At 42.1% G+C, this 12,911-nt stretch overlaps 1 protein-coding gene across 2 annotated transcripts in view; it reads right to left on the bottom strand.

The window, feature by feature from the left end:
- Window positions 1-12,400, bottom strand: part of fbxl16 (F-box and leucine-rich repeat protein 16) — a 28,189-nt gene extending 15,789 nt beyond the window's left edge. The window contains exon 1 of one of the 2 annotated variants that reach the window (XM_068336908.1): window positions 12,265-12,400. In XM_068336908.1, the coding sequence (XP_068193009.1) occupies window positions 12,265-12,377 (113 nt within the window). In that variant the 5' untranslated portion in view covers window positions 12,378-12,400. Of the gene's footprint in view, window positions 1-11,763; window positions 12,038-12,264 lie in introns of those variants that run through there. The other variant, XM_068336909.1, reaches the window with a different exon arrangement.
- Window positions 12,401-12,911: the final 511 nt, after the last annotated feature.

Genomic DNA, 12,911 nt, shown 5'->3' on the forward strand with positions numbered 1-12,911 from the left:
AACATCGCTCAAAAGTAGGTCCTTCTGTTGAGCTTGATAATGTCGACTCTGCAGAAAACACCACCTGCATGACTTATTTTGGGCAAGGGAGGATGCACAGGTAACATGATGAAACACCCACGGTGTGTACTGAACATGGTCTGATGTGCTGCACTGGATTCCTCCTCGCCTGCCTCCTCCTCCTCAGTGCCAACGGCCAGCAACGACTTGTCTGAACCGGTTAAGTAAATATTAAATATTAATTGTCTTGTCCTCAACAGTCCAAATTGCCATGAATTACACAAAATGCTAATGCTTTGATATAATTGTTCATAATTAACATCTACACATTACCAACACTAACAGCCAGATCACTAAACACTGAGCTAGTGGCAGTGGTCCCACAACACTGTATGAATACATAAATATGTGAAAAAGTACTGGCTTTTTAAAGTACAGTATTTTCTGCACTATAAGGTGCACTGGATTATAAGGCGCACCTTCAATGAATGGCCGATTCTAAAAAAAAATTCACACATGAAACACACTGGATTATAAGGTGCATCTGACTGTAAGGTGCACCTTCAATGAATGGCCTAATTTAAAACTGTTTTCATCAGAATAGGGTGCACTACATTATAAGGCGCATAGAACAGAAACTACTATAGTGGCTCTGGTTGGGTTATGCATCCACTAGATTGGGATGCGCTAAAGTGATTGCATTCACAACTCTGTAGCCCTTTCTGAAATTTTAAGAGCCCACTCACTGCTAGCCAAAGGTGCCTGGCATGCTACAATTGAAAAATACTGTACTATTCTCTAGTGAAATAAACAGGTGGCCTGTTTTTACACCATCTCTCAAAGAACCAGAATAAGAAATGTCAATAACTGGAACCAACAAGCAGAATGGGAATCAAAATTATTAAAATCCAAAAGCCCAACCTTTATGTTAATAAGTGCTGGACCGAACGTGGTCTGGTAGAAGTGGTCAGCTTGGTCTACAGGTAGCCCAAAGGAGAGAGAAGTGAGAAGTTGTGTTGTGTGCAGACAGGAATGAATTGAGTGGGTTCTGTCACAGATTTGGTGAGGCTTTGGTGCAAGTAAGCAAAGCAAATGGACTGAGATATATTTTTCATCATACCTGAGTCGTGGTCAAGTGTGAAGGGCTATATGAAGTCATTCAAGACGAGTTTATTGTGATGTGATACCAAAATCACCTTATGAGTAGCTAACATTAACATTTAATATTTAGTGTGCAGCGTCACTGGATGCAGGTTTTAAACATTGATACATATCACAGCAAGTGTTGCACATGATTTTATAGGAACTACATGAAAACAGGTAAAGATATTCATAGCCACACAACATTAATGAATTTCTAAAAGTTCCCAAATTACTGTGTGTTCATCAGAACATAGATATCTGCTACCCGACAAAACCCTAATCTCATTACAAGAGACTCATGCCTCACACTCTGGTACTACGCCACCACTAAAGAGCAACATCTACTGGTCAAAACATATAGACTTACTGTATGTGTGTGGGCGTACGGGCAACCTTAATGCACGACGACTGACCACTGGGATACGCTTTGTGTTGCTCACCCCTACTGAGGCTAATTATGCTGAGATAAAAAGTATGCAAATTTTCAGAGATTAAATAACAGTAGGATGGTATACTATTTAAAGTGGATAAACTCATAGTGTCCTTCTGCTTAAGAAGCAACATGTTAAAATTCACACTTGATATTTGGGCTTTGAGAGGATAAAGCAGAGAACTAAAGATGTTCTCTTCTGACCTGATATGACAAGTAAGGCATTTAACCGTACCCCTCATTTTGCATTTTGCAGAAAATCCAAGAAATATTCCGTAATCAACTAGTGTAAATGAAAGACACCACTGTTCCAACTGCAGAAGAACATAAATACAACTACATTTACATGTACAGTATACAATATGATGTCACAAGCTGTTGCACGACTGGGATTTCGGCTGTTTGCTCACGGTGAACCATCCATTAGCCCATCCGTCTGTTAAAATATTCTAATCTCCTCTTTGCGTCTGAACAATTTAATTTAATTGTTTTCCAACTGTTTTATGTTTTTGCATTCTGTATTGCGCCCATAAAACATTTCAAGACTAGCATGTGGGTAATGCAGCGTCTGTCTAGCACATTCAGTTCAGTTGAAGGAAAAATAGTGTAGAATATAAAAGTGCCATTCCTGGATTCTGATTGGGTCAATATTGAGCCTCCAAAGTCAGTCATGCACTACAGTATATACAGACACAAGAGATAGAAGTTTGCTCTGCGGCTTCTGGGCTGCTTCCAGTTACAGTTTAGTTACGCTCTGGTTCATCGTACTGGTTCAAATAAAGAGTCCAGATTTTCTCTGGAGCAGCACGGGGCACTTTATTAACAGCAGAGAAATCAGACCTTCTTCTCAGTGGGAATATGTTGCAGCAAAGCACAACCCAAACATTATGGTTTGTCACTATCAACATGCTCTCGCATACAGCTGCAGCCAAACACTCAGAATCCTCATATCATGATGTAACTTAACAGACAACAGCACCCACTTTCCCTACCCTCTTTTTCCTGTATACATAACCCATAAGGCAACATTCTTAAAGGGACAGGCCATGTCCATAACAGCACAGCCTGGAAGCACAACCTCTGCTGCCTGATGCAAAGACAATCACTTCAAGAGTGATGTCAGTAAAGGAATGTGAGTAATGTGAGGGAAGGGTTGTCACTTTTTGTTCTGCAGCACCCCAATTCAAAAGCAATTCAAACATACAACGCTGAATAAAGTGCCTAAAATCAAACTAACTTTAGAATTCTATGATGTCTTTGTGTTAAAAAAACTTAAATTTGCACTAGTTGAAAAAGTTTCAGTCAACATGCCACAGCTTTCTTAAATAAATAAAAAAATAAATAAAAAAATAAATAATAATAATAATAATAATAATAATAATAATAATAATAATACATTTCATTTGAAGGCTCCTTTCATGGCACTCAAGGACACACAGTCTATTAAAAGAACCAACAATAAAAAAAATATAGAAAATCAATAAAACCTCTTCTTCATTTTAGAGATCACATGAACATAAATACAGTAATTCCATTTTTGAATAGCTGACAGGAAATGCACAGTCTCATGGTTCACTATTCATTCATTCATCTTCTTCACCACTTCTTCTGCCTATACAGGTCACAGGACTATTAATATTTTGAAAGTCTATTACACTGATAAAACATTTGATTACAACTAAATATAGGTAATTTCCCGATATTTACCTTATAACTGATTTCAGTCAATAAAAGATAAATTGACTTAAACTCGTATAGCACTATTCATGTCTGACTGACTAAATGCGTTTTACAATAACAATATTCACCCTTTGACAGAATTATTATTAGTGGTGGCGATAGGGACCGCTGTACTAATGATTTCATTTCATGTAGACTGATTCAGTCAGGGCTCTTGCCCTCTGCCATCACCTAATGTGTACAACCAATTCTCACAGGTGAGTTTGAGCAAATGAAAGTATTTTATGTGTGCGTTGTCACTGGTTATATTATGCACTCAAAGTAGCATTTCTCTATTATGGTGAAGTTACTCTGAAATCTTGTTTGTAGCATATTCCAAAAAAAGACGGAGATGTTTAGCAAAATAAGAAGAAGAAGAATCTGTAATAATGTCCCTTAGAACAATTGTAAAATCTCTACCAAATTCTCTCACTTATTCTGGTTAATCCTGAGATTATTAGGCATCATATAAACCAACGTTACTGTGTGTCCAAACACACAGTAACCACGTTTACCTCTTTACCTCATTCACATCATGAACGCGTCATAATTCTATAGATCCAGATTAATTTCCATGACTCAACAAACGACTTGTGCCAAAGCAACACCCTCACTCCGAGATTAGGCTTTTCAGATTAATATACTATTACACTAAATACAGCAAAAAAATTACACAAATGAAATTTAAAAATGAATTTATAATCACCATGATGTGGTGCAAATAAAGGCTACATCTGTTGTTTACTATTGCAGTTGCAACATGAAATTACAGAACATAACATTACATCTAGATTTCTGTTCAGAGTCTGGAGATGTTTCAGGTTCTCTTACAAACAAATTGGGGCGGCAGGAGCTCAGTCCACGAGGTCTTGAGCTGTATATCCAAAACAATAATTCCTCCATGATCATTAAATTATATTTCTTCTTCTTCTTCTCAAACATTCACCGCTATTCATACTTTTAATCAAGTGAAACTGATAGTAATGCATTAAGCTTAAAGTTACCGCCAAGGTGTAATTTTAATGAATGTCAAAATGTCGATATCCTCAGAGAAGTTTCTTTATCTACTGTATACTACCCATCAGTTGGATTGAATGCAAAAAGCTTTTTGGACAAAACTTCCCAGCAGCCTTTGTGTCACTTACTGTATGTCACGTTCTATTGGACCAAAAAAATTTGCTGAACGCGTTTAGTTCCCAGAGGAACGACCTCAGAAGTGATCAGAGAGATCTCAGAGATCAGATCAGAGATCTCGGATCTCAGAGAGATCTCAGAAGTGTTTGGTCCTGAAATGTTTGATAGCTAAAAAGCTGAGTCAGCTGGTTGAAGATTTCCATTGTGTGTCCATGTTCATCGTGTTTAACGGAAGCTTCTCGTCTAAATGGCAGTGACTAAACACAACATTCCAAACTGAGGCTATTGAAATCAACTGTAAACACTTAGTTCTCAGTATGACTCATCCACCAGAGACCTGCCATAGAGGTCAGATGAGGCTGGTTGATCCGGTACTATGTACTATGTCGTACGAGTGACATTTATGTGTCGATATTTGAAGTATACCTACGTATTTTTTATGATTACGTTTTTTTTAATCCTTATTCATTATTGTATAGTAACATTATATTATGTGCTTTAAACGGATTTCTTGATTTTAAGAGTCCAATATTTGTAGAGGACACACACTAAGTCAGCCGAAATGACATAAACTTGATTATTTTTTGCCTGTGTTTTTTTAAAGGGATATATAATCGAGAATGACTTGACTCAAAATGACCTGTACTTTTTACATGTTTACCTGTATTGATCTTATCAGGTTGTCCCCCTGTTGGAGCTAAATGATGTTGGAACCAATGTTTTCGGGGTAGGTTTCTGCCACGAAGCATTTACTGATGCTGAACGCTGAATGTTTTGCTATTTGATGTTAACTATTGGTCGAGCCAACTCAGAATCTTAACGGTAATAAAAGAGAGTAATCAAACAGAAGAGGAGGAGCAGGAGCAGGAAGTGACATCAGCGCATCATTCACGTCAGAGTGGTGGAACACCTCAGTGGATTAAAGCTGGGCTTAGCCTCTACACCCCCCAGGAGAAAATTAATTCAGCAGAGGTAGAGATGTTAAAGTTACATTACCGTACTACAGAATTGTATTTATTTGTTATTTTATTTGTCCTGCTATTGTTCCTGGTCAGTCTTGGGGAACAGTACTTTGGTATTTAGAGTAATAACGACATTTAAATGACTTCAAATGTCGATTATAGATTGAAATTTAGTAAATGACGACTTACAAACAATTCAGTTTACGAACAACCTTGAGGAAAAAATTATGCTTGTATGTTGAGGACAAACTGTAATTCAAAAAGCACACTGTTAAATGGAAAGCAACTATTTCTCAAACAATAGCACAAAAATTTCAAAAACCTAAACTAAATCTTAGTGCTGTAATAATATCTGGAAAACCTGGGAAAAAATGTTTTAACACTGATACTACCTCAGAGGGACAGACGTGTGCTCAGAAAAAAGTGGTTTTACCCTGAATACTCAAACTGATGGAAAATCAGGTTGGTAATGAACGAAATAAAAAGAAAAATAAAGGTTAATCCCATTTATAGCAACCAGCAGAGAGCAGCAATACACCATTGTAGCCTCTAGTTTGCCTAATTCAAAGAAGAACAGCCATCACCCACTTATCATCATCATCATGCTTCTGTCTTGTTATTTCATTCTGCTTGACGTCACACTGCGTCCAGACGCTGCTGGGTTAAATGTCATTCTTTTATTGCTGAATGTCACATTCTACTCAAAATTCCACACCAGAGCAAGCCTGCAGCCCTTATATTCTATAAACACATAAAATGGCATAGAGAAGATCCTTCATCGTGGCACTGCTGAGTGATCTATACATAAAAAAGAGTTACTGACTGAAGAGAGGGGATGTTGTCAATGTCAGGAAAGCAGTAAAATAAGATGTTGGTTTATAATTGTTTCACTGCGGTTACAATCTTAAGTGCAAATAAGCGTCTGAATTTAAATCATGACAGTTACACAACAGATCAGAAACTCAGGGACTTCCCTAAATGGAGTTAGGTGGATGCTAAGTTTTAGATTACAGTCCCCCTGCTATGTGCATATTAACTGGAAACACACTCAGACAGCACCAAGACAGTCATTCCCTCCTCTAAGAAAAGCAGATCTAAGAGAATGATATCATAATTTTGTTGTGTAGCTGAAGAATCATCACCTCTTAGTTATCATGTTTGACCCAATAGAAGTGTGTGGTGGTGTCTGTTTGTGTTCCTGTATTTTCTCCTTGTTATTACCTTGTTTCTTGAGTTAATAAATGCAGAGATGGCAGAATGGAACCACTGATAATGTCATCGCTCATCCACTGATTTATTTAGTGATTGCAGAAAATCTAGTACCTCTTTTTGGTTAGCTGAGCCATGAACATCACCAACCTGCCTTCACCACTGCTGGTTTCTGAATCTCTTAATCTACATTCAAGCTACAAACCAAAATAACAATTGTCTAATGGCATGTTTAAAAACAGCAGGTCTGGACCATTGTCCTTATTTTATGAAAACATCACACATCATCAGGAGCAAGGAGACAGTCAAAAGAACAGTCGATCATAACAGACAAAAACTTCTGGGCAGACTCAAGTCCTAAATTGGTACCTCACTGCCATGAGTGTTTGTGTTGAGACAGAGAGAAACTCAGATTAAATATATTGTGTAAATAAACAAGTTCACCAACTTCATCTATTTCACCTATTTGCAACAGTCTGTTGACCACAGCCGTCACCTACTGCCCCTAACACTATACCTGCTGCCCCCAATTCTCTGTCTGCTGCCCCCAACCCTCTGCTGGCTGCTCCCAACACTCTTACTACTGCCCCTAACCTTCTTCCTGCTGCCCCTAACCCGCTGTCTACTGCCCCAACCCTCTGCCTACTGCCCCTAACCTTCTGCCTACTGCCCCTAACCCTCTGCCTGCTGCCCCAACCCTCTGCCTACTGCCCCTAACCTTCTGCCTACTGCCCCTAACCCTCTGCCTGCTGCCCCAACCCTCTGCCTACTGCCCCAACCCTCTGCATGCTGCCCCAACCATCTGCCTGCTGCCCCTAAAGCTATACCTGCTGCCCTCAACCCTCTGCCTGCTGCCCCAACCCTCTGCCCACTGCCCCTAACCCTCTGCCTGCTGCCCCTAACACTATACCTGCTGCCCTCAACCCTCTGCCTGCTGCCCCAACCCTCTGCCCACTGCCCCAACCATCTGCCTGCTGCCCCTAACACTATACCTGCTGCCCCCAACCCTCTGCCTATTGCTCCCAATCCTCTGTCCGCTGCCCCCAACCCTCTGCCTACTTGCCTACTGCCCCATCCCTCTGCCTACTGCCCCCAACCCTCTGCCTACTTGCCTACTGCCCCATCCCTCTGCCTACTGCCCCCCACCCTCTGCCTACTTGCCTACTGCCCCATCCCTCTGCCTACTGCCCCCAACCCTCTGCCTACTTGCCTACTGCCCCATCCCTCTGCCCCTAACCCTCTGCTGCTGCCTAGAGAATCCTCCTGATGTCCACAGCCCTCGGCCCTCAAGTGTATCTCTAGTATGTGAGTACAAACCATGTTTCTGACAGTCCTCACACCCTGAGTCTTCAGACACTGACTTAGAGGCTGTGAGTGCTGGACAGCCACCTGGAGCAGGTATATGTCTTTACATAGATAAAGCACTAGGAATAAAGAAACGATGCACCAGACATACTGAAACTGTCTGTTTCCTTGCAACTATTCTCCTCCCTCAGATTTCTGTAACAATGATCTTTATTAATTTGAAGGTAAATTCAACCCTGCCTCATAATGGATCCTGCAGAGAGATCCAGCTCTCAGGACTTTTATAAATATGCATGTTGCCCTGCTGGAATTGGCATGAAGAACTAGTAATCACACCAGTAATTTATAAGCTGAGTGAAAGAAAATAACAAATCCATCCCATTTCCCCCACTTGGCGCTATTGTAATCAGCATATGGCAAAGGTGACCACCGGACACCATTGATGCAGGAGGCAACACCAGTGCTGTGAGGCTGTGTGGGATTACATTAGGTCATTAGAAAGCTCAAATAGTGGTCCCCTCATCGATATCATTCTATGGCAACAATATGATCCCCAAAAAGGAGTGGAGGTCTATTTAAACAGCAAACCTACATTAGCAGACACCTTCACCCGCTATTCTTCGTCTTTTCCTTTGGGCTTTTCCCTTCAGGGGTCACCACATCAAATCAATCCCCTCCATCTAACCCTGTCTTCTCATCCTCTTCTCTCACACCAACTACCTTCATGTCCTCTTTCACTACATCCATAAACCTCCTCTTTGGTCTTCCTCTAGGCCTCCTGCCTGGCAGTTCAAAACTCAGCATCCTTCTACCAATATATTCACTATCTCTCCTCTGGACATGTCCAAACCATCTCAGTCTGGCCTCTCTGACTTTATCTCCAGAACCTCTAACATGTGCTGTCCCTCTGATGGACTCATTCCTGATCCTATCCATCCTGGTCACTCCCAGAGAGAACCTCAGCATCTTCATCTCTGCTACCTCCAGCTCTGTCTCCTGTCTTTTCCTCAGGGACACTGTCTCTAGACCAAACAACATCGCTGGTCTCACCACAGTTTTGTACACCTTTCCTTTCATTTTAGCTGAAACTCTTCTATCACACATCACACCTGACACTTTCCTCCACCCGTTCCATCCTGCCTGGACACGCTTCTTCACCTCTTTTCCACACTCTCCATTGCTCTGGACTGTTGAGCCTAAGTACTTCAAATCCTCCACCTTCTTGATCTCTTCTCCCTGTAACCTCACTCTTCCACTTGGGTCCCTCTCATTCACACACATGTACTCTGTCTTACTGCGGCTAACCTTCATTCCTCTCCTTTCCAGGACAAACCTCCACCTCTCTAGCTTCTCCTCCACCTGTTCCCTGCTCTCACTGCAGATCACAATGTCATCTGCAAACATCATAGTCCATGGAGATTCCTTCAACCACTATTCAATAAGTAAAAGTATGTATTTAGACAATCTCCAACCTAAATTACTAGGAGAGGGGAGCGTGACATTAAGAGGACTAAATCAGGCTACGTTAAAATACAATCTGACTAAAAACAGCTCTGGAACATTGTTTAGACAAGGTTGGTTCTAAGATGGTGGCTTGAGATGTGTTCCATTTAGAATGGGTCGTGGTTTGGAGCATTAACAGGCTTCATAAGCATGACTTTGACAGTAAAATTATTTTAAAAATGCTTGCTGAACTCAAGTCAATCCAAAACATCTTCCTTTCCTTTCAATAGTTCAAGCACAGAACATGATAGCATTAGTAACCATTCGGTGCCTCTGTGCTGACCAATCAGATTCTCCTTTTTCATTCTACTTTGAATAGATTGTCCTGTCGGCAAAGGGAAACAATCTGAAAGTTCCCACGGTGAAATATGACTGATGACTACAGGCAGTACACCCGCTGGGGTGGAGGTCTGTGGTTCATTTTGGACTGGACACTGTGTTCCCAGTCTGTCCACTGAAACACTGGAGGCACTGGGAAAGCGACAGATGCTGTGACCAGGAAACATGTCTGGAGAGAAAAAATAAACTAAATAAATTAAGGATTGGTATTAGACTTCCTCGCCAACAGAACTCAGACAAACTTGGTCTCCGTCCCTCTTCTGTGATGTCGTGATGCAACTGTCATGGTCTGAAGTTAGCAGGTGGTGACATCACCGTGAGTCTGACAAGGGACCGTCTCATAGCCGTATCATGTTGTCCAAGGACGTGCGCATTGATATGTGACACTTTAAACATTGCAATTATTGCTAATACCATTGAGGTCATGCAGTATTGGGAACAATAACTGACATCTGAACGCTGAGCTAAACGCCAGCAGTGCTCTTTTGTGCCTGCTGGTGAGTCACATATTTTACTGAGGCACATTTTATGTTTTCTTTTATCTGCTGGTTTGCATTAATCAATTTTAGACAGAAAAGGCTCCAACAAAAAAGATCACAAGTTGTGAAAAGACAGCCATGTCTGACACACACAGACACACACATAGAGGGGGTCAGAGACCCCTCCAGCTTCCTGCTACTAATGTGTCCTCCCAAAACAAACACTTTAATCTCATCTTCATTCCTTCAGTATTAACACGATTTTTTTAGTGTTAAAATACTGAATACGGACGGACAGACAGATAAATGATTTTGTTGTTGTTGTATTATTCTAATACATATATCTAATAATATTGTACTATTTATTTCTTTGAAATATCAGGACATCAAAGCAGTTGCATGATCGTAGTGTCTCTGCACTCGTGGATTAATTTACCATGTTTGTTTGTCGAGGGTCAAACACACTTCCCTACATGATGATGCACCTGCTGTGTGTCCCTTTCTGCTACACTCTTAGAACCGTTAAAACACCATCAGCATCCCAGCAGCAGGCAGGAAGGACGCTGATTTTCTCTCAGATTGGGCTGGCTGCTTGCCCGTAAAGTCCCACTCCACAGATGCACCATGCTGTTTTTGGTGCTCTTCCTGGGCTTTTCTCAAGCAGCTGAGCTTTCAAAGATGATCTCTGTGTAATTTGGATCTATGACATCAAAATCAGCAAGTTGTGTAACCAAATATTTTTCCTTCGTGTATTTTTTTTCCCTGTTGGGGGAATGAAGTGAATCTATGAGAAACGAAACATGATTCTGAGATGAGCAACAAACTTAACGGAGACGAGATCATTTACAGCATACAATCTAATAATAGGCACCAACACTGAAATGCATTATGGGAAGTGAAGCCCTCACATCTCCATCGCTGAGTCAGTTTACATGCATAGCAGTCAAAAGCACTTTAAAATCTCAGAAATATGTAACTCTAGATGAAAATCTCTAAAAACCTAAGTATTTTTTTGTCCGACCTTGATGCTCATCAGGGATGATCATCTTCATCACAATAACAGTCAGGATCATCATCATCATCATTATCATCATCATCATCACATTTACCAGTCAGGTTGATCATCTCCATCACATTTACCAGTGAGGACCATCATCTCCATCACATTTAACAATCAGAAAAAGGAGCTGCATGGAGATGTTATGGAACCAACACAACCACAACCCACCCTCAAAAATAACCACTGTTGCACAAACGAGAACGATGGCGCTTGCGTCACCGTTGAAAACGCTGACGTCATTGTGCTTGTTTAATACGCAGCTCGATGCAGCTGATCGGCTCCGTCTCCCCAAAGGCCCCACCGGGCACACAAAGAGCCGGAGCAGCCCGGGCCGCTCGGCTCCATCACCGCGGTGCGTCCGCAGCCTCCTGCGCCTCATCTGAGCGGAGGAGCCGCAGTGGAGATGCTGCGCTCCCCGCAACACCCCGCGCACCACCGCGCACACATCCTCCATGTCCGGCCTTACCCAGCATCCCTCACCTCTCAGATGAAAATCAACTCGGATATCAATCCATGATCATCCGCTGCGTCTCGATCACGTTTCTCCCAACGTTGCAGCGCAGAGAAGGCGAAATAAATACTAATGAGAAGGCAGCCCTGCCCGTTCCGTCCTACCGGAGGGATGCGCCTCCCGAGCCCAGGGACGCACGAACAACAGCCCGGTCCGGACCGGATCGGTGGGCCGGGCCAGAAGCGACACTAAACCTACTCTGTTTAACCGTTCGGACACACGCTGTATGACGTCTCCGGTGTGTTTGCGGTCGCCCGGTCCCTGGTCCCCCTCCACACCAGAGCGGCCCTCCCGTCTCCTCCACGCACACGCGCACACGCAGAGCGCGCAGCTCGGGCTCATTTAAAGAGATAGGACGGGATGGGGCGGCCGGAGCGTCGATGCGCACAGAGCCGCTCTGTCTGCCTCTTACGTAACAGCAGCAACGCGTGATTGTTCCGCAGACGCGCTCATCATGAGCCCCACGTTACCTGAGAGAGTGTGTCTTCATTCCCACTGGCTCCGGGTTCCGGTTCCAGGCGGTCTGTTGGGTCTCTGAAGGACAAAGAGCGGGTCTGGACCTGCTGACTTTGGAGAGTGTCATGAGATAACGCTAAAGCTGTGATTTCAACAAAAACTGTCCTGATTTGAAACGGATATGTATGACACTGTTCAGGGCAGGGCTTATGTGGGAGAAACCACCGATCGGCCTGTGGTGGGTTAGAGCTGCTTGGGTCTGTACCACTCCAATATAATGTACAATAGTATGAAAGACTGAGGTAAAAAGAAAATTACACACACAAAAAAAGAGAAATAACACAAACACCCTCCCATGTCATTCTGCTTCTGGCCATAGGATGGAGCTAATTTTGTTTACAGGGCATACAGTGGAACCGTGAGATAGGAATTTGATTCCTCACTAAGATCATTAGTCAAACAACATTTCTCCATTTAAAATAACTGAAATCTTTTTAAACCGTTCCAGCCCTGTGAGAAAGCCCCCTAAATTATGAGAAAACATATTTTTATCAACCAATAGACATGCAGACTTTACCTGTGTATAATCAATTATATATGTTACATAAAGAATGATTCCTCCGGGATTAATAAAGTATCTATCTATCTATCTATAAAGTAT

Source organism: Antennarius striatus, chromosome 16 (genome assembly GCF_040054535.1).
Source record: "Antennarius striatus isolate MH-2024 chromosome 16, ASM4005453v1, whole genome shotgun sequence".
In the NCBI taxonomy this organism is placed as follows: domain Eukaryota; kingdom Metazoa; phylum Chordata; class Actinopteri; order Lophiiformes; family Antennariidae; genus Antennarius; species Antennarius striatus.